Source organism: Ochotona curzoniae, unplaced genomic scaffold (genome assembly GCF_017591425.1).
Source record: "Ochotona curzoniae isolate NIBS_2020 unplaced genomic scaffold, NIBS_Ocur_1.0 contig_3520, whole genome shotgun sequence".
NCBI classification, from domain to species: Eukaryota; Metazoa; Chordata; class Mammalia; order Lagomorpha; family Ochotonidae; genus Ochotona; species Ochotona curzoniae.
The window spans coordinates 33,248,507-33,275,822 of record NW_024465894.1 but is presented as its reverse complement, the minus strand read 5'-3'; the positions used below and the strand labels follow the sequence as shown (position 1 = coordinate 33,275,822).

At 56.0% G+C, this 27,316-nt stretch overlaps 1 protein-coding gene across 1 annotated transcript in view; it reads right to left on the bottom strand.

The window, feature by feature from the left end:
- Positions 1-20,170, bottom strand: part of ACSS1 (acyl-CoA synthetase short chain family member 1) — a 46,247-nt gene extending 26,077 nt beyond the window's left edge. Inside the window, exons 1-2 of the mRNA XM_040981035.1 lie at positions 19,863-20,170; positions 10,294-10,390 (exon numbers count right to left, since the gene is read on the bottom strand). Of these exons, the coding sequence (XP_040836969.1) occupies positions 10,294-10,390; positions 19,863-20,157 (392 nt within the window). The 5' untranslated portion in view covers positions 20,158-20,170. The remainder of the gene's footprint in view (positions 1-10,293; positions 10,391-19,862) is intronic.
- Between the last annotated feature and the right edge of the window lie 7,146 nt (positions 20,171-27,316).

Here is a 27,316-nt window from a genome sequence, read left to right as displayed (position 1 = left end):
CCCATGTGGGTGACGCGGAAGAAGCTCCTGGCTCCTGGCTTTGGACCGGCTCAGCTCCAGCCACTGGGACCACAGGAGAGTAAACCAGTATATAGAAAATCTTTCTCTCTGACTCTCCTTCTCTTTATAAATCTGCTTTACCAATAAAAACATAGACAAATCTTTAAAAATATGTATGTATTGGGCCCGGCGGCGTGGCCTAGCAGCTGAAGTCCTCACCTTGAATGCACTGGGATCCCATATGGGCACCAGTTCTAATCCCAGAAGCTCCACTTCCCATCCAGCTCCGTGCTTATGGCCTGGAAAAGCAGTGGAGGACAGCCCAGTGCTTTGGGACCCTGCACCCTCGTGGGAGACCCAGAAGAAGTTCCTGGTTCCCGGCTTTGGATCAGGCCGCTGCGCTCACTTGGGGAGTGAATCACTGGACGGAAGATCTTCCTCTCTGTCTCTCCTCCTCTCTGTGTATCTGACTTTGTAATAAAAATAAATAAATATTTTAGAAAAACATTTATGTATTGGAAAGGCAAAATAAGAAACAGAGAAAAATCCTTTTTTTTTTAAGATTTACTTATTTTTATTGGAAAGTCAGATATACAGAGAGGAGCGGAGACAGAGAGGAAGATCTTCCATCCAATGGCTCACTTCCCAAGTGACTGCAATGGCTGGAGTTGAATCGATCTGAAGCCAGGAGCCAGGAGCTTCTTCTGGGTCACCCACGTGGATGCAGAGTCCCAAAGTATTGGGCCATCCCTTGATTGCTTTCCCAGGCCACAAGCAGGGAGCTGGATGGGAAGTGGGGTTGCCGGGATTAGAACCGGCGCCCATATGGGATCCCAGCGCATTCAAGGTGAGGACTTTAGCCACTAGGCCACCGCGCTAGGTCCCAGAAACAAATCTTATAGCCACTGTCCTACTCCAAAATGGCCACAGTAGACAGGAGCCTGGAATTCCACAAGGTACCCATGTGGGGGCAGGAGCCCTACCACTGGCACCGTCCTCCGCTGCTTTCCCAGGGGCATTAATGAGAAGCTGGATTGCAAGTGGAACAACCAGGATGCACTAAGGTGCAAGCCAGCATGTGGCAAGCCAGTGTCACCAGTGGTCCTGGGTTCCTGAACTTTGAAAGCAGGAGTGACCACGACCACAAACTGCAACATGTGGGCTCAGCAGAGGGTGGCGGGATACAGCACAGCTACCAAGTGACTTCGGGAGGACTGCGCAGGGACCCATCCCTGGCCTCAGGGCCAGTAGGAGTGCCCTGGCTTCGGGTTGAGGCTTGGGTCTTCAACCCATCGGCAGCCACCATTTCATGGTCACACCTGGGCTCTGGCGTCCGACAGTGGGGGAAGCAGACAGGCAACGGGGGAAGATGTGGCCTGCGGGGAGATAAGTGGGGTACCAGGCACACCTCTGGACACGTGAGAAGGTTCAACCCATGGCCCTCTGTGCTAGCTGCGCTGTTCTGCTAGGGACAGAACACCTGTGACACAGCACATTAGGCCACTTCATGTGACAGCGGCACCCCGCAGCACAGCCCAGGTTCAAGTCCTGGCTGCTCCACTTCCAATCCAATTCCCTACTAATGCATCTGGAAAAAAACCATGGAAGATGGCCAGGTCCTTGAGCCATTTCCACACCGCCCCCCAAGGGAGACCCAGGTGAAGCTCTTGGCTCCTGGCTTCAGCCTTATGCCAACCCTCTAGAGAGTGAACCAGCAGAGGGAAGATCTCCCAGTGTGTCTCTGTCCCACTTCTCTCTGTGTCTCTGCCTTCCAAATAAACAAAATAAATGTTTAATACCGGATTGGCTTCAAGTCTAGAGCCTGCAGAACCAGGAAGAAAAGACAAAACAGGACCACCGAGGCATACCGAGTCCACGCCTCTCCCCACCTGTACCCCTTCCACTTCATTGAGGCTGCACTCCTCCCACTCCCACGGGCTGGCCCTGCAGGCAGAAGGGACCCACGAGGGTGGGGAGCAGCTCTGAGACCAGCACCTGCTTCTCAGGAGACCTGGGCCCCACTCTGCCCAGGAAAATCCTCGGTGTCCCTTCCAGCAGAGACAAGCTCTCCCAGCCCAAGTCCCACGCTCTGGCCGGAGACGAACTCCCAAAGGAGTGACATCAGCAGGAAGTGCTCACACAGAGCAAGACCCAAGCCCTCTCCCAGCTCCAACATCCAGAGCCAATGTCACGGAAACCAGCATGGCGACAGTGCCTCGGAGCCATCTGAGCCCCGTCCACACCCCAAAGGTGGCGGGCCCTGGCAGTCCTCCCTGGCGGGCAGGGCTGTCTCACTCCCAGCCCCGCCCCACCCCACCAGCTCCCTGAGGTCCTAGGGAAGGAGTGTGCTCATTCAGGTGGTTAATTTGGGAGCAGAAAGGGTGAGGTACATGGGGCAGGGAGGCCTCGGGGAATGCTTGTCACCTGATGGCTAGTTCTCGGCTGACCGGCTGCTCTCCTCAGGGGCCAAAGTCCTTCTCCGTGTCCTCACGGTACCCACTCCCATCCCAAGCAGCCACAAGGCTTTCCCGACCTGAATCTGCCACAGGCCCCACCTGCGGCCAGCAGGGACCCTGACTCGACCTGGCAGACAAGTGTGAGCCCACTGCGCAGATGGGAACACCGAGGGCCAGAGAAGCTAGTAATATGATTAGCTAACTTGGGTCATCACAGCCAAGGTACAGGGCATGCGTGGAACACGGGCCTCCAGCTTATACTGAGATCTGGCTTGCACCCTGGCCTGCTCACTGCTCCTGCCCCTCACGCCCCCCTCTCAGCCTCTGCACAAAACCTTCAGTCAACAGCTGTGGTCTACGCCGCGACTTCCTGTTTCCATGCCCCCACGGGCTGGCCTTCCTGCCACACCCAGGGCCTGGACAGAAACAAACCTTTTGCTGCCCACCCCCTTGACAATGCATGGGCGTAACAGCCCGTCTGTCACAGATAAAGGGGCCCCACCCCCAGCCGGGCCCAGTCCTGTCCTCCTCCCCTAGGAGCCTGCACAGCAGACAACAACCATGTGGACACTCGGTTTTTTTCACTATTAACTGTATTTCAAAGACACTATCACAGAGGGAGATGACAAACATGAGGGGCCCAAGCACCTGGACCATCTTCTGCTGCTTTTCAGGTGCAACAACAGGGAGCCAGATTGCAAGGGGAGGTGCCGGGAATGCCAACCAGCTGCCAGGCGGGATGTTGCTGCTGCAGGCACTGGATTAACCCCCGTTGCCCCAATGCCAGTGCTTATGTGTGGATTCTCAATAATGCCCCTGGCTGAGCCTGCCCACAACAGGAGAGCCACACTCTTGGCACCCACGGAAGGAGTAGGGTTTGGGGGAGCAGGGAGTGTCCTACCACCCTCTGCCCAACAGAAAGGCTCAACATAGGCACCCACAGACCCCACTGAGGGCCCTCCCAGTTCTGCCATGACTGCTGGGGAGGAGCTCCTCTCCAACGTCCAACTGGCCAGAGAGAAAGCCTCGCTTCTGCCTGCGGTCTCGTCCATCGGGGCGAGGTCAAGTCCTGACTAACTGAGGTGTCTCAGGCCGAACTTTGGCAGGCACTTGGCCTTGGCACCATGAGCTGCTCTCTCCAGTCCCAGGGAAGGCATGGCAGAAGGGAGGTCAGCTGCAGTGCCTATGTCCTCCCCCACCCAACACACACATCTGGAAGCCTCTGGTCCCGACACATGCACCTGCCTGAGACCCACACCTGAGCGACAAGCATTCTGCGAGTCTCTGGACTACGCCTGCTTGAACCCAGACCAGAAGGACTATCTTACAGCACAGGAGTGGTTGCCTATCTGGACTCACAGCCCTGGTGGGGGGGGGGTGGGGGGGGGTCAGGCTGATTAGCTACACGCTGCCCCAGGGGGCCCCAGCCACCCCAAGCTTGCCCGTGGGGGATGCCAGCCTGCTGGGTCCCTACAAAAGAGCATGAGCTCAGGTGGCTCCTGTCAGAGGGAAGGCAGGGAAGGGCCAGCGCTGGCCTCCAGCCACAATGGACTCCTGCTGGGAACCAGCATAGACCAAGCCATGCCACCCATGGGCCACACAGTGGTCTCCTGAAGTGAGCGCAGTGCTGTGAGCACAGCATGTCTGCCACCCAGCGTGAGGCCCCTTGCACTGGCCAAAGTACCCCCTCCTCACAAAGCTGTCTGGCCAGCACGCAGGGACATGGCTCCACCTGCTGCTGCTTAATGGCTCTGAGCTGGCCTCCACACAGCAAAGGAGTCCTACCATAGTGTGGGCCCGAGTCAGGTCCTGCTGGGCCTTGCACCCACACCCAGCAGAAAGGATAGTGCCCAAATGGCATGTGGATGCCAGGACTCAGAACAGTAAACACCCAAGGGCAGCATGAACACCCACCTGCGCCCACCTGCACACACGGGCTCAGTCACTATGGGGTGATGCAGAGCCACACCTGCAAGGAGTGTTTCAAAGTGTGTGTGCCAGAGTCCAGCTCCAGCTGGGTTTGGAACTCACAAAGGGTGCGTGGATGAGGCGCAAAGAGGAAGAGAAAGAGACGGACCACTAAGATTTCATGATCATAATGGACGATGCAGGAAAGCTGTCCGCTTTATACAGAAACAGTCAAACTCTGGCTCAGACTTTTTACGTCATGGTCAAGAGGGTGCATCTAAGAATAATTCTGCCATTTGTTTTACCTAAAAATAATAGAAGTTCCTGCTACAATTCTTATCCTACAACTCAATCTTGTATCACAAAGAAAAGGGGAACCTAAAGAATGAGGAAAGAATGAAACCCTAAATATAGGTCCTTTGATTAGCATAAGGTCAATGGGGACAGCCACGACAGTAGGAATAATAGAAAGCCCTTTTGCAAGACATTATTATTGACATTAACCTCCAAGCTCACATGGAGTAAAAGGCCAGCCTCACAGCAGCAAACAATGCCTGGATGGATTAGAATTCCCCGGCAGGGTGGTCTGGTGTCCATGCAAAAGAAGGTGCAGCTGCATTTAGGTGGTTGTAGAGACGTCCACCGGACCCTGCCAAACAGCAGGAAGTTCCTTGCGGCCCTGCCTGCAATGGAACAATACCCTTCACACCTTCGTGTCCCCCACATCCACTGCACAGACCCCAACATGTGTATGTGTGTGTGTGTGTGTGAGAGAGAGACCCTTGCTTACGCAGGTGTGCACCTGTGTGTGTGTTCAAGCACATGTGTTCATGTGTATTCATGCATGTGTGTTCCTGTGTGTGCACACATGTGACCTTTGTTTACACATGTGCACCTGTGTGTGTTCAAGCACATGTGTTCATGTGTATTCATGCATGTGTGTGCACACATGTGACCTTTACTTACACCATGTGCACCTGTGTGTGTGTGTTCAAGCACATGTGTTCATGTGTATTCATGTGTGCGTGCATTCATGGATGTGTGTTCCTGTGTGTGCACACATGTGACCTTTGCTTACAGACATGTGCATCTGTGTGCATGCGTGTTTGAGCATGTGTTCATGTGTGTATCTGTTCATGAATGTGTGTTCCTGCATGTATGCACGTGTGTGCACGTCATCTACACACACATTCCTGCATTAGTGGCAACTCCTGTAATGCGGTGGAGGTGTCATTAAGAACTGAGCCCTCCTCTTCTTGGGCAGGAGCTATTGGTTTCTCATCCAAGACACCTGACGGCAATACTGCATCAGGCTCAGTAGGACGAGGCGGTGGTGAGTATCTGAGGAAGGACCATCCAAGTGACCCTACAGGGGCAGAGGGGGCTGACAACGGCCCCCTTTGGAAGGGCTTCACCCTGGGAACCAGCAGGCCTCCGGTGTCTGCCTGGGGCGTGTGCTGATGCGGTATATGGCTCTGAACTTACAGAAGGCAGATGTAGCCACCGCTTCCTTACACCGTTTGTCCTTACACAAATCACTCCCCCTCTCTGACCCCCAGTCTGCTAATCTGTAAGGTTTGCTTTAAAAGGATCCCAAGGAGAAACATCAGATCAATGTTTTTCTGGTGGGGGGCTAGGGATCCCACATCCCATATGGGCACCAGTTCAGGTCCCAGACGTTCCACTCCAGATCCAGCTCCCTGCTGAGGCACCTGGGAAAGCAGCAGAGAATGGCCCAAGTCCTTGGGACTCTGCACCTATGTCAGAGACCTGAAAGAATCTCCAGGTTCCTGGCTTCAAACAGGCCCAGTTCCAGCCACTGTGGCCATTAGGATGAATCAGCAGATGGAAGATCTCTCTTTTGGCCTCTGGTCCGTCAAGGGCACGCTGCAGGGCCTGGGAGGAATCACTGTGTCTGCTACTTCCCTCGAAATACATCCGACACTGCGGATGCAGGGACAGAGGGACAGGTCGCAGGTGACAACACAGGCACTACAGAGCTGGGCAGCAGTTCCCACAGCGCACGCGCCAAACCCAAGTATTCAGAGTGAGATGTTGGCCAGGACAATCAACACCTTTCCATCTTGACACAAAGTCCCGAAGCCTTGGGCAGGGCTGCAGCCTAGCTAGATGCTCAGGAAACAGTCAACCAGCAGCATAACCGTACAATCTCTGGTCAGCGGAATCCATGGCATCCACTGTGGCCTTGCAGTTGCTCCAGCAGTGACCACCACTCCCATTTCAGATGGAAAGACTGAGCCCTGGCAGGTGCCACAGCTTCACAAGGTCACCGGCCAGCAGAGGACGGGCCCGAACCAGACCCATCCAGACCGGACCATACTGTGCCTCACCCTGCTCACCCAGTGCTCCATAAGGACCAAAGGGAACTCGGGCTGCTGGGTCACCTACTGCTCTTGAGGTCCCCAGGGTCCCCTGAGACCCCCACACCAGGGACCCTTGCTAACCTGCAGATGCAGCCTCTGGGTACCCAGCACCCACAGTTCCTCAAGCCTTCTCCCTGACCCCACAAGGCCAGGGGCCTTCCCAGGCACGGATGTCTGATGCCACGGTACCAATGTGCGGGAGAGAGTCACATCCCAAACCTCAAGTGACCAGGTAAAAATTAACCCGAGTCCTTCACATGCCACCTGCAAGGCCACCACTTCTCACCCAGGCAGGAAGCAGAAACGGGCACGGGCTGGTGAGACTGGCAAAGGGCTGTTCGTTGGCAGACAAGACAGAATCATAAATACTCCATTCGTACTCATAAACCTGGCTCAGGCCCCGGGCTGCTTGGGTGCAAAGTAACTTGGGAATTGTTGGCTGCAGTCCTGAACATTCCTGTGTGGTTTACATTTAACTACCCACCTCAGCCGGCCGCCCAGGCAGCTCAACCCAGACACACACAAACGCACACACAGCCCCCATGTGCAAGTCAGCAGCCTCCTCCAGCCCACGGGTTCACGGGGTGCGGGCCCGTGGTACACCAGAGACAGACAGGGAAGGAAATGGCCCTGCAGGGAGCTCCAGGGCCTCAGCCGCCTACCCGTAACCCCGGCATGTGGTTTCCATCTTGTGCTAAAGGAGCAGCTGCCCCAAGAGCCTGCAGAGGAGTTTCGTTCCCACGCAAATGGAGCTGGCTGGGCCGGTGGCTGGGCCAGACCTGTTTCAAGGATCTCCAGCTACGGCAGCAGCATTCTCTGAATCCCTGGTCCCCAAGTGCTGCCTGCAGAGCCACTCTCAGTGGGTCTGGCTGCGCTGGGGTGCAGGCCTGCAGGCCACAAGCTTTCTGCAACCAGGGACCCTGAGTTCAAGTTCACAACATGATACAGAATCATGCCAGGCCTGAGGGCAGTGAGAGTGCAGTAGATGACCGATCATAACCCCGCACAGCCTGCCTGGGGCAGGCCCTGGGCACTGTGGGGAGCATGCTACCTGGCACGCCCACACCCCAGCTCCAGAGAACTTGAGCTCAACCCTGGCTCTGATCCCCCACGCCAGAGTACTCCTTTGCTAATGGAGACAGCCGATCACAACTATACAAGTCAAGTCTCTGCTGCCTTGTGGGAGGCCAGAACCTACTTCTGGGTTCCTGGTTTGGGCCTGATCCAATCATGGCCGTGCTCAGCATTTGGGGTTTGAACCAGAGGATGGAAGACCAGTCTATCTTCTATCTTCCTCTGCCTTTCGAATACATAAGATAAATACATACAATGTCGTAACGTTGTAAAAATCCATTTCAATTTATTTTATTTGAAAGGGAGAATTGGGGAGAGGGGGAGATCTTCCATTCACTGGTTCAAATGGCCACGACAGCCAGGGCTAGATCAGGCTGAAGCTAGAGGCCAGGGGCTTCTTCTGGGTCTCCCACCTGAGTTTAGGGATCCAAGTACTTGGGCCACCCTCACTGCTTTCCCATGAGCATCAGCAGGGAGCTGAATGGGAACTAGAACAGGCAGGATTCAAACCAGTGCTCATATGGGACGACAGCATTGTAGGTATACATAACCCGTGTGCGTAACCCGTTACACCACAATGCCAGCCCAAGTTGTACAAGAATTTAAAAGTATTTAACAGACACCCAAGTTCGCCTGAACCCTGTACGACCAGGCTTGGTAAACATGACCTGTGATACAACCGGACTTGAAGCAACAGGAAATGAGTGCTGCCTGGTGGGCACCAAGGCACGGAGTGGCAAGTGTGCTGCCAGGCTCCAGCTCTGTCTGGACCTGCATCTCCACAGCTTCCTCCCCCTGAGGCCTGTCACCCCTGCAGGCCGCACAGCTGCTCCTGGGGCACCTCCCTGGATCCTTACTGGGGGCCTGGCTCTCCTCCTTGTCATCCAATCTCAAAGTCACCTCGTCAGAGAAGCCCTCCTTGCCTACTCGGTGGGTGTGTGTCTTACAGCACACCCCTAACCTTCCCAATCAGAACAGAGGTATTCGATGGAGTCGTGGTGGACGACAGGGAAAAAGAAGTCCACGGCTGCCCTTAGAGGAGCATGCGCACTGGGTGCTCCTTATGACGGCTACCTGCAGAACTCAGGCCATCAACAGGCAGTGGGATCACTGAGAGATGATTTAGAGGATCGCCGACGTGGCGTAACAGGTAAAGCTGCCGCTTGTGAAGCCAGTATCCCATATGGGCCCTTGTGTCCCAGCTGCGCCACTTCCATTCAGCTCCCTGCTAATGCACCTGGGAAAGCAGCAAAGAATGGCCCAAGTGCTAGGGGCTCCTGCACCCACATGGGAGGCCAGGAAGAAGCTCCTGGTTCCCAGCTTCGGACGGCCCAGAACTGGTTAGCACAGAAGTGACCTGAGCCTTCTCCATCTCTCCCTCTCGCTCTGGTCTTCCGCCATTGGACGGGACCCGGCAGCGACGTCCAGCTTGCTGTACCATGATAAAACAGCTTCTTTTCCTTCTGAGCTCCTCAGCTTGTGGCATTCTGCTACTGCAGTACAGTAGAGCTGACTCTGGGGCCCGGCGTGGTGGCCTAGCGGCTGAAGTCCTCGTCTTGAACGCACCAGGATCCCATACGGGCGCCGGTTCTGATCCGGCGGCCCCGCTTCCCATCCAGCTCCCTGCTTGTGGCCCAGGAAAGCAGTCGAGGACGACCCAATGCTTTGGGATCCTGCACCTGCGTGCGAGACCTGGAAGAGACCCGGCTCCTGGCTTTGGATCAGCTCAGCTCTAGCCACTGCAGCCACCTGGGATGTGAATCATCAGAAAGAAGATCTTTCTCTGTCTTGCCTCCTCTCTGTATATCTGACTGTCCAATAAAAATTAATCTTAAAAAAAAAGCTGTCTCTGATAATTGATAGTTTGCAGGGGGGTCCAGACACGTGGGGACAGAAGGCATGTTCCCTAGGGCATGATGCGAAGCTACAGTGAGCCCTAAACCCCAACTCAAAGCTGTAGAGCAAGGCAATCCATGGAAGAAGCAGCTTCCCGAGGCACAGCCTCCCCCTAGAAGCACTCAGAATGTGCAAAACTTCCACTCAAACAACCAAAGAAAAACAGTTAGCATCCTGGTCTCCTAGCAGCTCCAGGAGTACCTATGCAAAAGGCTGCGTGGACTCCAGCAGGCACTGCATACAGATAGCACTCCTGCTGATTAGCCTGAGTAGAAGAACATTTGCAACATTGAAGCATACTGCCTGATCCCCAGACAATCCTGGCTGGCCCAGAGACCAGAGCAAGCTTCCTGGGACAAGGACAAACAGTTGCAACATTTGTTTCAGAAGACCCTGTCCAGGTCCTGAGAATCTAGGCAGAGTCAAGGCCAGGCCCCACGGCAAGCTGAGCTGCATCGTCTGCAGGAGCCCCGGGAGCGGCGCTGGTCCAGCCTTTCCCCTCCGCAAGCCCACAGGAAGACCCAGCTGGCCTGGCAATGAGCCTGAGCCGAGACCCATCAGGGCATACACTGTACCTGTAGGTGATTCTCACTTCCGTCCCAGGCTCATCACGCTCCCAGATCAAAGCGACACTCTCGGGGGACTTCTGCACGTGCTGATCCAAGCAACAGACTGGGAAAAACAAATAAGAGTGTTCAGACATCTTTTGCATGCATTTTGCTTTGAAAGTAAGCAAGAGGAGGAGGGAGATGGGAGAAGGAGCAGTGAGGTGGGAGGAGGAGTAGGGAGGTGGTGAGAGGGAGGTGAAAGGAGGGAGGTGGGAGGTACAAGATGTCCTTATCTCCCATCTCCTGGCAGGAAAGGGTAATGATGAGAGGGCAGGTGCAAGGTGAGCTGCAGAATGCTCTGAGGTACTTGCTTCATGCCAACCAGAGTCCCAACCCTGGCAGCACCAGTCTGCCCCCTGGAGGACCTGGCTGCACTTGACCTTGTGGTTCCCAAGGCTCCCCCACATGCATGTGGGGGCTCAGCCCCATGGGGAAGAACACTCAGCTGGGTAGGGCCCCTGTGTCTGAGCTCAGCTACATCCACTACTGACCGGGCCCCACCAGGCAAAAGTGCACCACTTCTGCTCCAAGAACAACCATGGAGAGGGAATGCCAACCTGGTGTTCCGGAAGGCTCTGTCCCCTCCCCCTCTATTACCTAAGCTCACATCCCGTGACTCGCCTGCAAAAGCAAGGTCACTTCTTGTGGTTTACCACTGCTGAGGATTAGTGGAGTCCTTTCTTCAGCCAACATCCTGTTCACCAGTCATCTGATCTCCAAGGTGAGCAGGATTCGCTGGTTAACACACAATCCCTTCCCTCCAGTCCTCCCTGCTCCATCAGTGGGCCCCGCGGCATGGGGCGCATGCGCACCATAAAACAGCTGTTGATTCACTCCCCAAATGCTAACAACAGCTGGGCTCTGGGCTGGGCTCCCCAGGAGTGGGGGCAAGCAGGAACCCAGTTTCTTGAGTCGTCCCCAACAGCTGTCTCCCAGCCTGCGTGTTAACAGGTGTCAGAAGCCCCGGGATTTTAAGCCAGGCTGATCTTGGGCTTCGGTCATTTCAGCCGCTCCGCTGGCTGAACTGTAGCTCTACACACAGCCCTTGGAGCAGCAGCCAGCTGCCCACCTGGCCTCCAAGGTCACTGAGTGCCCCCCCCCACTTCCAGTACACCTCACAAGGACTTCAGGGGGAATTGCTGAAACTGCCAACTATTGCCCTGGGTGACAGGAAAATAGCAGAAACCTCAGACACATTGCAGAGGGGTACGGGGGCCGGTCAGGATTTGCTCCCCGGATTCACCATCTGTGTGCACTTCCATCCACTCAGTCACACCAGTGAGAGTGCTGAGCCCACGAGAGGCACGCTGGGAACGGTGGGGAGAGAGTCCTTCGGGATTATTTATGGCAACAATGTGCGAGCCCAGTGCCAGGTAGGCTCCAGGCAGCCACTGTTTCGGTATGCAACGGTTTTAGAGCGTGACTGACGCCAGAATTTCCATTCCACCCCTGGAAACCCTCCCATTCCCCTTTCCAAAATGCTCTTCTGGAGGATGGGAGGAAGGGGCACATAAACCAGAAATCATTTCATCCAAAACAAATCCTGGACACCAATTCTAATCTTTAAATGTTTATTTATTTTCACCAATTTGAAAGAGGGAGAAAGAGAGATCTTCCATATGTTGGTTCAAACACAACGTCCAGCGCTGGACCGGATGGAAGCCAGGACCCGTCTCCTACCAGGCACTGGAGCCATTACCATCAGCATCATCACTGGCTGCTCCCCAGGACAAATGAGCAGGTGGCTCAGATCTGAAGCAGGGATGCAGGAATGCTCCCAGACACGGGATGCAGAAGTCTCAAAGAAGGCGAGCACCAATAGAACCTGCTGCACCCCTATGCCCTGGCTCCTGGGCACTGACTCTAACCAGGGCTCCGAGCCGAGGGGCTCAGGAAAGGCAAAGATTCAGCCCAGAGCACGCGTGCAGGTGACAAATGTAAGAAAACTCAGGGTTAGTGCTGTGGCGTAGAGGGTTAAGGCCAGCATTCCACCTGGGCTCAGGTTCAAGTTCCAGCCGCTCCACTTCCAATCCAGCCCCCTGCTGATGTGTGGGAAAGCAGCAAAGGGTGACCAGCAGCAGGAACCAAACACTTCCCCTTCCAGTGGCTAAGTAGCCAGCTCAAGGTCACACAGGCAAACAACCTCCAGCCTACCAGGTCACCCCACCCTCCTGGGCCAGCCGTCACAATGCAACAAGCACCAGGTGGGAGGGGAAGGGTGGAGGAGGAGACAGACTGGGGAGACAGGGGCCAGGCGAGTCTAAGGCTGACTGATGAGAAGAGAGAAGACAACAGCAAGGCTATTAGTTGGAGAGATCAGTGAACCACCTACGGAGGGCCTGCTTTGCTAAGTGTGTGCATGTGTGTGTGTGCCAAACCAATCACGTTTCTCCCACTCAGACCACAGGTGTGCAGCTTCTGAATATTCACTGGGGATGCCACTCCTCAACAGGAGGTCACCTTGAGCCTGGGCAGGAAGCGGCTAAGCTGGACGCTGCAGAAAGCCTCGGAGGAGAGCCAGACACAGGAAACAGGGCTCAGGACACCACTCAAATGGGACGCGGGCCTCTTTAGGCTCCTGGGTGCTCCGGCCACCTCCTGGGAGCAGGGGACACACAGCCAGATGAAACCTGCATGTAGGCCACCCACATGCAAATCAGAAAATGGCCTCTGCGGTGATCCATCGTGGTGGTCCAGTGACCTGCCCCAGATCCAGCCAGCAAACTCCAAACCATGCCTCTTGCTGGCTCCGGCACCCAGGGCCCACCCAACTAAAGCCCCAGGACATCCATGGAACAGGGAGGTGGCATGGAGGACAGCCTGGGGTGCAGCCAGTCTATTCCAGGGCCGACGGATGCTGCAGCCAGCAGCTCCCCAAGGACAGCGTGCCCACACCCTGCAAGGCTCGCCTCTCCCTGCTGGCTGCACACAGCAGATTTGCTTCCCTGGACTCCCAACCTCCCTCCAACTCAATCTGAGATAAGTTTGCTGCCGGCTGCCTGAGTGCAGGTAGGGGTGGGACAGTGTCCTGTTCACATCCCAACACAGGCAGCCCAGCCCAGCCCTGCCCAAGGCTCCCTTGGGCCTTCAACAGCTGCTCAACCTCAGAGGCCCCAGGATCCCCTTACCCCTCAACCCTGAGCTGAGTGGCACAGGGTGAGGCTGGGCTTTGGCCTTCAAACAGAACCTGGGTGACCCAGGCCCACATGTGGCAGACAAAATCTGCTCTCTGGGTGGACACAGCAGCCCAGAACAATCAGCCACATTGCCACATTTGCCGGCCACTTCCCCATGGACTGGCAGCTGGGCACCACAGCTGAAAATCAAGGGTTTCAAGGCAGCCCCAACGAGCCACTCTCCAACCACAATCGGTGCACCTGTTATGTAATGCCTCAGGGTGGGTGCAGCAACCCTTGAATCTGGGTGTGACTACAAGAATGAGGTGCCACTGGAGTCATTTCCTGCTCCAGGATCAGACAGAGTCACGGCATTCCCAGGGAAAACACACACACACGGACAATTTCATCTTTGTTCACTGTCTCTGTGGGTGACACTCAGAAGACACAAGGACAGAGCAAGTACAGCGTGGAGTCTATGGGCACAGCGACCCTGAGACCGCCATGGGCACCAGGGTCCGTACAATGACGGATGCTGGCTGCAACTGATGAGAAGGAAAAGAAGAAAGGAAAGGAGAGGCAGCAGAGAGGAGGAGATGGAAGGGAGGGAGGGCGAAGAAGGAGGGAAGGGAGAGGAGGAGAGAGGGAGGAAGGCAGAGATGGGAGGAAAATTGGGAGGTAAGAAGGAGGGAGGGAGGGAGGGAAGAAAGGGAGGAAAGATGGAAGAAGTGAGAAAGGGAGGGAAGGAAGGGAAGAGGGAGGAGAGGAGGGAGGAGGGGGAGGAAGGAAGGGAAGGAAGGAAGAGGGGAGAAGGAAGAGAGGGAAACCTTACGTTTCTACATCGAAAATTAGAAAAAACAAACAGAAAATCCTAATTCCCAAGAAGTGGGCAGTGGGACAAGACAACCCCGTTCCCAGGGACTTCAAGAAGAGCTGGGCTAGGATCCAGGGCAGCTTGGCGGGACCCCCAACCCTGTGTGCTATTGCCGGCCCCTTCCAAATTGCCCCAGCACACGGCACGCTATCCCACCAGCACACTTATCCCACCGTACTGCCCACCCCTCACTCTGCCCGGGTGGGGAGGTGGGGACACGGCTCACAGCACGGGTGTGGGGATCACACCACAGCTCTTCCCGCAGCAGCTGCGAGTTCCCTGCTGTGACACGTACAAATCCCAGCGGGCACAACTCGATGCTGAAGAACATGGACGGGACTAGAAATCAAACCACGGTTGGACAGGCTGCCAGTGGGAACCTATGCTGTTGTTCATTGGCCCAGCAGCCACTCAACTGCAGGCAGGTGCCGTGAGTGGGGGCTGAGGACAGCCTCCATCACACTTGCTGGGTGCCTACAGACAGCTGAGACCCGTGGCAAGGCATCACACCCTCAACAAAGATGACACATGCTGGACCACAGATAACGCTCCAGTTCAGGTGCTTGCATCCCGCATCACAGCACCTGCACTTGCCACCCACCGGCTCCGGCTTCCTGCTAACACAGATGCTGGGAGGCAACAGTGATGGCTCAGGTGACCAGGTCCCAGCCACCCATGTGGAAGACCTACAGGGAGTGTCTGGCCCAGCTATAGACAGGTGAGAATTCTCTGTGTATGTCCAGCTCTGCCTCTCTAATAAATACACAACCTATTTTTTTAAAGCTTTTGGAGCAGGGCCAGTGCAGTGGCTCAACAGGCTAATCCTTTATAGTGCCAGCATTCCAAATGAGTGCCAATTCAAATCCTGGATGCTCCACTTCCCTTTTAGCTCCCTGCTCTCCCTGGGACAACAGTGGAGAACAGCCCAAACCCCTGGGACCCTGTACCTGCACAGGAGACCCAGAAGAGGCTTGAGGCTCCTGGCTCCTGGCTTCAGATTGGCTCAGCTCCAGCCATTGCAGCCATTTGGGAAATGAACCAGCAGGTGGAAGATTTTCTCTCTGTCTCTCTGTAAATCTGCATTTCAAGTTAAAATAAATTAACAATTTTTTTTTTAAATTTTAAAAGGCCACACACACTCAGACTTCCTAGCAGCTATTCCAACACATCTCTCCTCAAAGGAGATATCCACACCACTCTAACTAAACAGACAGAATGCCTCAGCAGAAGGAACCAGGAGGGTTAATATTCACTGAAAGACTCACAATGAGTTCTCTTTAAATAGCCTGGTTCTCTGGCACATGCTAAGATATTGCATCAGTCCAAGAAGCTGGAGTTGCCAACTTTCCAGAACCGAGTGCTATTTAAAGTAAGTCAGTATCGCTGAGGACTCAGAAGAATCCCAAGATGCTTCGAGAGGGCCTTCCTGCTAAGACCCCGGCTGTGTTTTCCTCTCTGGAGGACCCGGAAAACTTCCCAAGGGGCGGGGCAGGCATTGGCCCGGAGCTTAACACACCCCCCATGGCCCCACAGGAGAACCTGGGTTTCCTACCTGCTGACCCCAGCTCCCAGCCAGTGCAGACAGACACCCCCTCTCCCCCGGAAGGAGGCAGTGTTGGCTCCGGCTGGGCCACCCACACAGGAGACCTGTCTCGGGTTCCCAGCTCCTCACTGCTCCCAGCCCAGCCCAGGTTGACGTGGGTATTTGGTGAGTGAACTAGCAGCTGGGAGCTTTCTCTCTCTCTCTCTCTCTCTCTCTCTCATCTATCTCTCTATTTGCCTCTGCCTGCCTCTCAAATAAACAAATAAGAAAAACCAGAGGCTGTTGGAATTGCGGGCAGACAAACACAACCCAGCATGTAGCATCTTGTGCCTTGGGCCAACCTGCTTTCCAAGCAATGGCAGGCAGACACAGAGAGGAGAGCTCCAGAGAACGGTGCTCTTGTTGCAATCCTTGCTCCAAAGGGTGCTGAAGAACTCTCTCGGTGCTCGGTGTGGAATTAAACATAGTTTCTTAGCCTTCCTCAGAGCACACATTCTTAAAAAAAAAAGACTTTGAAGTGGAGTTTGTGAAACAGCACACATTCCTGTCCTCCAGTTCTCTGTGCAGATCCCTAATTTGTGCAGGTTCTAAGCCTCCAGGAAAGATACCTGTGCAGCCCTACAAAGCTGGCCAGACGTCTAGGTGGGTGACAGGGCTGCAGAGCCCGCAGCCCAGTGGTTTCACATCAACACCGTCGCCTAAGCCCAGCCAGCTCTGGGTGATGGCTTGAAGAGCCATTCCAGACACCTGCTTTCCACCCATTCTACACAGATCCGACTCGAACCCACACAGTCCTGTCCAGGTGAAGTGTCTAGTTCTCAGCAACACAGCTCAAGGCCACACTCAAGGTCACAGCCACCCCAAATGCTCCATTAATAATTAACACCCTGCCAGTGGTTGGGGCATAAGGAGCTACAAACAGAGCAAGGCCTGTGCAAGCCTTATCTTGCTTGATCCTAATAGCCCCTGGTAATGGTCGGCAGGTTACCACAGGGCCAGCCTCTGTGCCATGGAAAGGCTAGATAGGTGCTCTGGGTCGCAGCTGAGTCATTCCAATCCCAGGCTGGCGTGGACTTCCAATCCCCTGAGTCCCTCGGACTCAGGAGCAAGAAGCAGGCAATGTGCTCAACCCCAAGTCTGAGGGAGTGTCCAGCCATCCCCCTCGGGCCCTGTCCAAAGTCCTGACACGCAGAATCAATGAAGGCAACACAGCAGTGGTGGCCGAGCATAGCGGGCTCCAAGGCAGCGCCACAGTCGCAACAGCAATTTGGTTGCACACTGTGCGTATGTCACAGGTGCAGGGAACAGCACAGGCCATGAGTGGAGTCAGAGATGCTTCTAGAACCACCCGCCTGTAGTTGACCCCGAGCGCCATTCCACTCTGAGCCTGAAGTTCACCATATAAAAGGCCTAGGTCGGCAAGTGTCCTTTATCATCATTCCCTAAATAACACAACATCAATTTACATAGTGTTTACCTTGTCTGAGGTCGGTAGACTGTTTAAAGTACATGAGGTTAAAGTATATGGAAGGGTGACTGTGCAGATTGCAGGCAAATACTACGCCACTCAGTCCCTCAACGTCCCTGGCCCTCAAGCCAGCCCCCCACGGACACCCAGGGCTGACAATGCCACTCACTGTCGCACAGCTGTTTGCAGCACTCAACCCCTGGATCTGCCTTCTTCAGAAGGAGCTTTGCCGGCTCAGGTTCCCCAGTGTGCCCTCAGTCCCTTGGGGGGCCAACAGGTGCCCAGTCTCCCCAAGGCTCTTGACCCTGGAGGTCAACAGTGGGTCCTGGAATTGCATCTCTAGAACACTTTCCCCCAGGGGCAAGCACTGGGGTACAGCGGAACACCCACACAATTGTACTGAGTGAAGACTCAAGCCTTGGCAGCTAAGCTCCCCATTCAGATTCCTGCTACCGCATCCTGGGAGGTGGCATGGGATAGTCCAAGGGGTCGGCCCACTGTCACAGGAGAGAGAGACCCCGATGATGTACCAGGCTCTGCCTGCAGCCTGCTCCAGCCCTGGCTGTTGCAGGAATATATGCTTGGAAAAATCTCTCTCAATCTCCTCCTCCATCACTCTGCTTTTCAAGAAGACAAAAATGAAGAAACAGACCTTTTGTGAATGCAGACAGCTAAAGTCCCTGGGTAATATTGCTGCTGCCGGCCCAGGGCTCACCCCAGAACAGTGGGTGTAGACCAGGCTGAGGGGCAATGAACTTGTCTGACAAGGACACTGCTTTGGAACAGGCAAAAGTCTTTATCTTACAGGACAGACAGCTCAGGTCAAATGAGCCCCACCTACTGCACCACTCCAGGTGCCTCCCAGGGCCGTCCTGGCCTCCTGCTGCTTTTCTCCCCCACTCAGCTCTGCAGCTGTCACACACCCAGCCAGCCAGGAACACAGGGATACTGCCTAGTCAGACGAGCGGGTGGGCAGGCACACTGCGGCTGCCTTCCAACAAGACCCAGCTCTGAAGCTCAGGGCCAGCTGAGCAGGCCCTGCAGGCTGCAGGTGCAGGAGAGGGCAGGAGGGAGAAGGGGACAGAGGCCACGCTGGCTGACCTCATCCCTTCCCTGACCAAGGAGACTTGCAGGTGCTTGCTAGGCTGCCCTGTGGGGCCTGCATCCATGCCTTCTCTGCAACCGTGCAGGAGCCGTTGCGGGGGGCCCGGACCACTCAAGTGCAGAGACAGCAGGCAGTAACAGGCTGCTTGCCCATCAAGGGCACATTCCACCAACTGCGGAATCCCAGCACGCCTCTCTCCTCTCTCAGTCCACCACCTCTGGGCACCAACCCATAGGCTTCTCTCTCTCATTCAAGGACACTTGTTGGGGAAAACACTTATCTACTAAGTGACTCATTTTGATTAATCCGACAAAGTAATTATACATTGTGCGGGGCAGAGGTGCGAAGAATGCTAGTCCAAAGTTCTTGTTTCAGCTTTTTTTTTTTTTTTTTGGAATGATAGCTACAAGGTAACCGCCTACCCTTTCATCGGCATTTCTGAATCAAGGTTGCTCTGTTTATGGTTCATCACCAGTAAGCTTTGGATGGGGTGGGCAGGGGGCGGGGCGAGGAGGGAAGCCCCTGCCTTCCTGAGGCTGTAACCCGGGAGCATCTCCGGCCCGGCCCTATTTCTCACACGGGAGGACTGAGACTTGACAAGCAGCGGGACCACGAGTGCAAGCGAAGAGTCAGCCGGAGAAGCGATGTAGCAATTTGGTCCCCAGCCTCGGGCCCCAAACTCTGGTACCACAGTCGCCCGACTTGGGCTTAAGCAGAAAACAGGTGCGGGCGCGCCGGCCCCAGCAGGTCCGCTGCGGGGCAGTGGGTCTTCCGGGCGGGGACCGGGAGCTGCGCTCGTGGCTGCTTCCTTCCCGCCCACACACCCCGGAGTGAGGAGATCCGCGGCCGGGAGTTTCTCCTCCCGGCGGCGGCCACGACTTGCTTCCCAAGGCTGAGTCTTGTCCCTCGGCGAGTCGCCGCCAAGCAGCTGGCGGAGACGGGCCCGCTAGCAGCTTTCTGCTTCTCCCTGGGGCTCTGAGACAGGAGCGGTGACGTCCCGGCTATTCTAGGGGGGCTCCCGGGCCGGCCCACAGTTCCCCAGAGTCGCGGGCGCTTCGCTGCGCCACGGGTAACCAAAACACAACTTTGGAGCAGAGCGCTCAGCGCGCGCACAAGCACACACACACACACACACACACACACACACACACAGCGCCCCAACTCGACTCGGGTCTCCTCGCAAACGGCAGCCGGGGCCTGACAAGGCGGACTCGGATGCAAGGTGCAGAGTCTCGAGGCAGGACGCTAAACCCCCTCGCCCCGAAGCCGGGTGGGATGGAGCGCGGGTTGACGTGGCGGTTGCAGAAGGGGGAGGGGGCGCCCGCTGCCGTCCTCCCGGGCCGGGGCTAGCAGCTCCTGGAGTTTCCACGGGACGCGTGGGTTCGGGGGTCCCCCGGCCTCCCCCCCGCAGCCTCGCAGCCCCCACTCACCGGACACGTTGAGCCGGCCTCCCAGGAACCAGCCGATCTTGCCGCGACTGAAGTCGCAGTCCCACACCGTGTGGTAGGGGGTGTCCCACACCAGCACGTCCCGCGCCAGCGGCCCCCAGAAGGCGGCGGGTTCCCGGGCCGCCTGCGCGCTCAGCACCGGGTACGAGCCGGGCGGTGGGGCGTCTGCCCCGCGCGGCGCGCTCACCCAGCGCAGCGACCGCAGCGGCTGCCCCGAGCGCACCAGCAAGCTGCCCAGCAGCCGCCCGACGCCGCGGCCCAGGCTGCGCGCCGCCATCTCGCCCGACGCCCCGACACGGGTGCCGCAAGCCGGGGGCGCCCCTTGGAGACTTGGCAGGCCCCGCCCCCGCCCCGCCCTCCGGCCACCACCCACTCCTTGGGGGCCCTTCCCAAGCCTGGGAGCGGTTTCCTGGCGGCGACCCGAGACCCCCGCCTCCTCTCCCTCTCCCGCAGGCGAAGGGGCTAGGGGGAGGGTGGGCAGAGTGGGCGAGGGGTGCGGGGCGGAGGGGGGGTCTCAGGCCCACAGGCCGGGCTGCACTCGCGCCCTGGCGCTCCTCGGCGCCGCTCGTTTTGGTTTCAGTTTGTGCGTTAGTCTTGGAGCCCCAACAGCTCCTCCACGCGGGCCAAGGCGGAGGCAGGTGCGTTTGTAGAACGCAGTTTTGGGTCGGGGTGCGGGGGTCCTTGAAGGACGGGACGGAGACGGTCCTGGACCCAAGCGAGTGGGAGTTGAAATGACAGAGCGCACAGGCAAGTCCCAGGACCAAGGCTTGGGCAGTACGCCCCTGAGACCCAACCCTCTCTCCGCTGGAGCTGGTTTGCGCTCTCCACAGGGCACCCCCCCCCCCGCCCCAATCTCCTCAGCCTCCCTTAACGGGCCCGCTGGGGCCTGGGAGGAAGACTGCTTGTTTGTTACTAGCCTGTGGCTGAGCCCCGGGGACAGTCATTATTCTGGGTGGGTTGGCTGCCAAGGGGACTTGCACCGTGGCCCGGCTTCAGACCCTGCCGTTTGTACCTCCGTGGCCTTGGACAAGCCCCTTGGCTGCTCTGGGACTTTCTGCTTTCCTGCAGCTGGGAGGCGAGGGGGAGCTGGGCTCTGACAGGCACTCGGAGTGCTGGGGGCAGAGCCCTAGCTGCACTTTCCCTGGGACAGCTCTTGGGTTCCTACCAGCCACGTGGGCCACCGGCATTGAGACTTCCATCTGCTTTTAGGGCGTGAACCTGCCGATGGAAGAGGTGTCTTTCAAATAACATGAAAGATACACTCACACAGGGAGATTAGATAATGCCTCTAAGATGCCTATCCTAACTTGTCTGGCCCAACGGGGCCCCACAGTGGAGGTGGCGTTCTTGCCCAGGAGCCAGTGAAGATAAAAGGAAACTCCTGGCTACCAGTTTTTAAATATTTCAACATCGAAGGAGTGAATGGGGGCCAAGACCTGGTGCGGGGCGGGTGGGGGTGGAGCAGAAGGAATGGGGGGGCCGGAGGCGGCGGGGGGGGGGGGAAGAAGGGTTGGAAGAACCGGTCCGTGGAGTTCTTGGGCTTATATTGACTCCTTCCTGGTAGCTTTGGTACCTTGGCGGGGGAAGTGGGCAGCCTGGCCAGGATCAAGGGGGTGTGTCCTGGGAACAGGGGTGGCAGCTGCTGGCACCATGCATACGCCTGCTCCCTGCCAGGCACCTGCCCTGAATTTTCCGTGAGCCTCAGAGTTATCTGGTGCTGGCAGCCCCACCCCTGCCAGCTCCCTAGCACCGCAAATAAAGAACCAGCCAAACACAGCGCTCAGACAAAGAGCAAGGGACCAGCGGACAAGGAAGAGGAGGCCGGGAGGCAGTGGGCGCCCCAGCTGCTCCCACACCGGCCTAAATCCCCCTCCCTTCTTTTGACATTGAAGCTACAAGGGTGGTTCCGGAAGTTTCTGGAAAGGAGAAAGGTTTGTGTTGGTGCCCAAATGCTTGACCTCCAACAGTCTTTTCAGAAGGTCCACTCTTGTTCCTGAACTTTTCTGGACTCCTGGTCTTTATATGAATGAATTTTGATTTTTTATATATACCAAAATCAACTTGAGGCTTTCACTCCCTTTGCCACGAGTCTTTTTTTTTTTTTTTTTTTTTTTAATCCTCGTAGCAAGAAAGAGTCCCCCAGCTGTGGTAGTGGATCCCTAGGGCTGGCAGCCCTCTCTGGTGAGGAGGGCACGGGGAGCTTGCAGGGCCACCTGCTCTGCTCTGGACCCAGCTGCGTGGCAGGAGTGATGCTTGGAGCTCCCAGTGTGGGCCCTAACAGCCTGCGGCTCCAGCTCCTGCTTCCTGGCACCGAGGGGACATGGCTCTCAGAGGCCACCCCATTCACACACCAAGTGGCATTCAGAGCTGGCATTGTTGGCTTACGCCCCTGCCTTAAGGGATGGTTTGAGTGTGACACCAGCTCTCTTTCATCCCCCAGCCTGACCTCAAAGCTCTCCTTTCGAGCAAGCGCCACGTATCTCTAGCACACATCTTTCAGTCTTGCCTGCACATGTCTGATCAACTTCTTGAACAGGCAGGTGTTGGTGGCTCACTGCTCTCGGTGACCGGAAGTGAGATCTCTCTGGCCGAACAAGCACAAACCCCATGCAAGCCCGTGTGGGTAGAACACAGTGGGCTCCCCCAAACAAGAAGGAACCCCAACTGTCACAGGAGGAGCCTCATGGATGAAGCACTGAGCATGTGGGGGAAGCTTGCCCGAGGCTGCAGCCCTGGCGGGTGGTGCCCTGGCTGGGAGCTGCAGCCAGGGTCTCTCTCCAGTTAGGCTAAGTGAGGAGGGGGCGGGGAGAGGGGATAAGGTTGTGTTGCAACAGCTTTACCTAAAGATCCAAGGCTTTCATCCGTCAGGCACCCTGCTCACCATTCTCACCAACCTTATCAGAAAACCTGGGAGTTTGAATTTTTATGATTACTATCATTTTATGATACAATTCCATAAGCCCTGGGATTTCCCTTATCCTCTCCCTGTTCCCTCCCCTCCACTGTGTTTCCCTGTGTTATTACTGTAGTTCTTCATACACAGTCATATGTCCATCATTGTGAGCATGGACCATGGCAGAGAGTCCAGCATCCTATTGTCAAGATATAGCGAACAGTTTCATTGCAAGTCTATCTTTGAAAGATCTGGGTCCAGAGCAGAACGGGTGGCCCTGCAAGCTCCCCGTGCCCTCCTCACCAGAGAGGGCTGCCAGCCCTAGGGATCCACTACCACAGCTGGGGGACTCTCTCTTGCTACGAGGGTTTAAAAAAAAAACAGACTTGTGGCAAAGGGGTGAAAGCCTCAAGTTGATTTTGGTATATATAAAAAAATCGAAATCCGTTCATATGAAGACCAGGAGTCCAGAAAAGTTCAGGAACAAGAGTGGACCTTATGAAAATGCAATGCAGTGTGTATGTCTACTTTCAGATCATCTGGAAATGACAGTCTGCATTACACAGTTACTGTACATCCTCATAAAGGAAAAGCCACAATACAAAATGAACAACAGGAAGAGAAGGAGTCTTTACACAATCTTTATGGTGGCACCAGATGGGTTTGCTAAGTGGTCAGCAAAGTGGGGGCAGGTGCGTGTGTTGGTGGGGGACTGCGGTTGCTGTCTCAGGCCTCACAGTCTGCATGGCTCCCCAGAGTTGCCCACATTAGGTACCTGCTGGCCAGGCCAGTGTGCAGCTCACAGCCCTACCCCTTCCCGTTTCCCCAGTGGGAACCACACCCGGAACAGCCTTATCAGCAGCCAGAATTCCTTGAAAATGAAAGTCAGATGCAGCTGAGTTAAAAACAAAAATTTACTGTATTTATTTGAAAGACAAAGAGAGGAGAGGGGCGATAAGGAGATCTCCATGTACCAGTTCACTCCCCAGACGGTAGCAATGGCTGTAGCTGGGCCAGGAATCTGAACTCCATCTGGGTCTCCCATGCGCCTGCAGGTTTCAAGCACTTGGGCCACCCTTCGTGACTCCCCATGCACCTTAGCATGGAGCTGGATTGGAACTACAGTGGCCAGGACTAGAGTCTGCTGCTGTGTGATGGCAGCGTTGCAGGCCACGTCTTAACCAACTATACCCAGCACTGCAAGTGTGACAAGTACTGCCCTCGCTGGGCCGGCCTTACCCCTGCCCTCAGGTTCCAGCCACACCAGCCTCCTGGCCCTGCGGCCATCACATAGCTGCCACGAGACCTTGGCACATGCCATCAGCCTGGAGGGCCTGGCCAGAGATGACCCCATGAGATGACACTCGTCCCCTCCCGGAGTTCCCTGGAGATGACCCCATGAGATGGCATGCTTCCCCTCCCGGAGTTCCCTGTCACTCACGTGAAGTTACTCAATCCCTCCTTATCTGCTGCCGACACCCCCAGATCTGACATTGTTTTTCCATTGCAGTGATCCCATGCATCCCGTATTAGCTGAGCCCACCTTGCCTCTCCTGTAAGCCTGGAGCTCTGTAGGGCAGGTCGCTCGGGTCAGACCACTTGTGGCTCTGTCCCCAGCCCCCTCCGCCTGCTCTGTGGAGCCGTGCTCAGCGGCATGGGGGGCATGGGGCGCAGGGGGATGCAAGGATGATGTGCTCCCAGAACTTTCACCTTTTAAGCGTCTATGTGGCTGGGACCACATACACAGACTCCATCCTGTTGTCCGGTCAAGTGGCCATGCCCCTTTTTAAGTGATGGCATTGACACAGAGCGTCTCAGAGCTTTCTGCTGCCTGACTTAGAGAGGCTGTGGGGTGGCTCTCCTGCCACTGTCACAGCCCAAGGCCAAGGCTGTCCCTGCAGCGGGGACTGGCAGCCTGCCCTCAGCTCTCCCAGAACAGGAAGACTGAACTCTACCCTGCTCTTCCCCAGGTCGCGTGCCCACACAGCTGCTTCCTGGGAGGCGGGGCACTTCTCAGAGAGCCACAGGCCGTCTGAACAGTTAGCAGGGAGTGGAGCCTGGTCCCTCTGGTGCTGAGGGGGGACCTTGGGGGACTTCCAGAAGGTCGCCAGAGGAGCACAGTATTTTGAAATGCATGTGCAATTGCTGATTCTCCCTGCATTCGGCATGACCCAGCGTGGGTGGGCAGGTGCGGGAGCAGGCAGGGGAAGACCGGCTTATTTCCCTCTCAGGACCATCTCTGCTGGCACGTGTGGTAAATGGCCATGCCAGCAGCCTGCACAGTTCACGTTCATGTTTGAGGACAAGCATGGAAGACAGCCAGGTGGAGGAAAACAGAACCATGCCTGTCTGCCAGTTGGCTTGGTGGCCGCGGGGCCACGGTCCTCCCCTGGTGGCCCCTCACCTGCCACATTTCTCAAGTTTTAAGGAGTCTGGGATACCGCTAAGTTTAAAGGACACGACTTCTACAATCGACTTCATGGTTTCTCTTTCTAAGATGTGTTTCTTTGAAGGGCAGCTGTGAGCTGGTTCCCTCCCCAAATGCCTGCAACAGTGAGAGCTGTGCCAGGCTCAAGTCAGGAGCTCCACCAGGGGCTCTTGCCTCAGCGGCCAGGACTCAGGCACTCAGCCACCAGCCACTGCCTCCCAGGCCTGTTAGCCGGAAGCTAGACTTGAGAGACACCCAGGTTAAAGGAGCCCAATGTCCCGAGCTTTGGTTTGGCTGGCTGTACCACAGTGCCCACACCCCCCAGCAATCCAGTTAACGCAGTCTGCCTTGTTCTTACGGAGTGGCACAGGTGTGAGTCCTACAAAAAGCTCAGGGAGGGCCCAGCAGCGTGGCCTAGTGGCTAAAGTCCTTGCCATGAACACCCGGGATCCCATATGGGCACCAGTTCTAATCCCGCCAGCTCTACTTCCCATCCAGCTTCCTGCTTGTGGCCTGGGAAAGCAGTCGAGGATGGCCCAAAGCCTTGGGACCCTGCACCCGCGTGGAACACCCAGAAGAAGTTCCTGGATCCTGGCTGCAGATCGGCGTAGCATCGGCCATTGTGCTCACTTGGGGAGTGAATCATCGGACGGAAGATCTTCCTCTCTGTTTCTCCTCCTCTCTGTATGTCTGACTTTCCAATAAATAAGTAAACCTTAAAACAAAAAAAAAAGAAAAGAAAAGAAAGAAAAGCTCAGGGAAGGGAGAAGTGAGACTTCAATTTTTTTTTTTCTGCGTCAGTCTAGACGCAAGGGTGTAAAAAATGAAGACGCGTGTTGGGAGCCCAGGGAGATTGGCCTCTGGGAAACACCTGCTCTGCTTTGCAGGCACCTGAACAGCTGGACAGACAGAGGAAGCCGGACAGGGGGCCTGCCCTAAATGTGCAGGCTCCATCGGTGACCGAGGGCAGCACCTGCTGCTAGCAGCCCGACAGACCCGAGCTGTCACGATGGGAACGTGGATGGCAGTGCCCTTTCCTTGGCTGGTTTGCTGTTAAGCAGCATCGGCTGAGCAGCACACATGAGCCCAGTCGCCAGGGCCTCACACGCCTCAGGTCCCGTTCTCACCTGGTGAGGGGTGTTTGAGGGGCCTTAGTCTTATCTGAGCTTGAATCCCTTTCTCGGTTGCACAACAGGTTGACACTCACTCATAGCTTTTTCGCAACATGCATTCTCCTGACCTTCTTGAAGTTTCCTCTGTCACTCAGACACTTGTTTTTGCTGCAAACACCCGGCTGCCCCGGCGTTCCTTCATGGTAGGAGGGCAATGAGATCGAGGGACCGGGGGTCAGGAACAGCCTTGGGGCAGATCTGAGCCATCAGTCCCTTAGCCCTGGCCGAGATGGCAAAAGCAGCTGCACCTGCTGCCCATCTCTGCCCACAGCCCTGGGAACTTCTCCCCTAGGTGTCCCAGACGCTCAGCTGCAAGCCCAGGCACTAGACTTGTACTACACGCGCCAGGATCCAAGGGCAGAGAAAACATGGTGTCCACGCTAAAAAAACTTCATATGGGCCTGGGGAGGGGGTGGGAAGGAGGGGAAGAGAGAGGGAAGGAGAGATGAAAGAGAGAGAGAGAGAAAATATGAATCTGAAACCAACAGCAGCCATCAAATATTGCACAAATGTCCAACACTGCCACCTGGTGGTGGCAGTCTGCCTTCACCTTTGAAGCTGTCCTGGAGCTGACTGGAGGTCAGCTGAGTTCCTTTCTGGACTCCCCACTCCAGCTCCCTGTTCATGGAGACCCTGGGAGGCACCAAGGAGGGCTCCCCAGCACCCCGGCTCCTGTTACTCATGTGGGAGACCAGCTTTGTAGGAGAGTAAGACAGTGAACACACTGATCCAAATGCCCTCTGCCTTTCACATAAATAAACACACAACGTTGCCTGCTGCCTGCCTAAGCAATCCTGTGTTTGCAGTCATCCACAGGACAGGTCAACTAGAACTCACACTTGAAATCTTGTCAAAGGAAAGCCTGGAGTATTTCCTTAAAAACGCGATGACTCTAACGAATTGATCACACCCGTGACTAAAGCCATCTAGAACAATGCCCGAT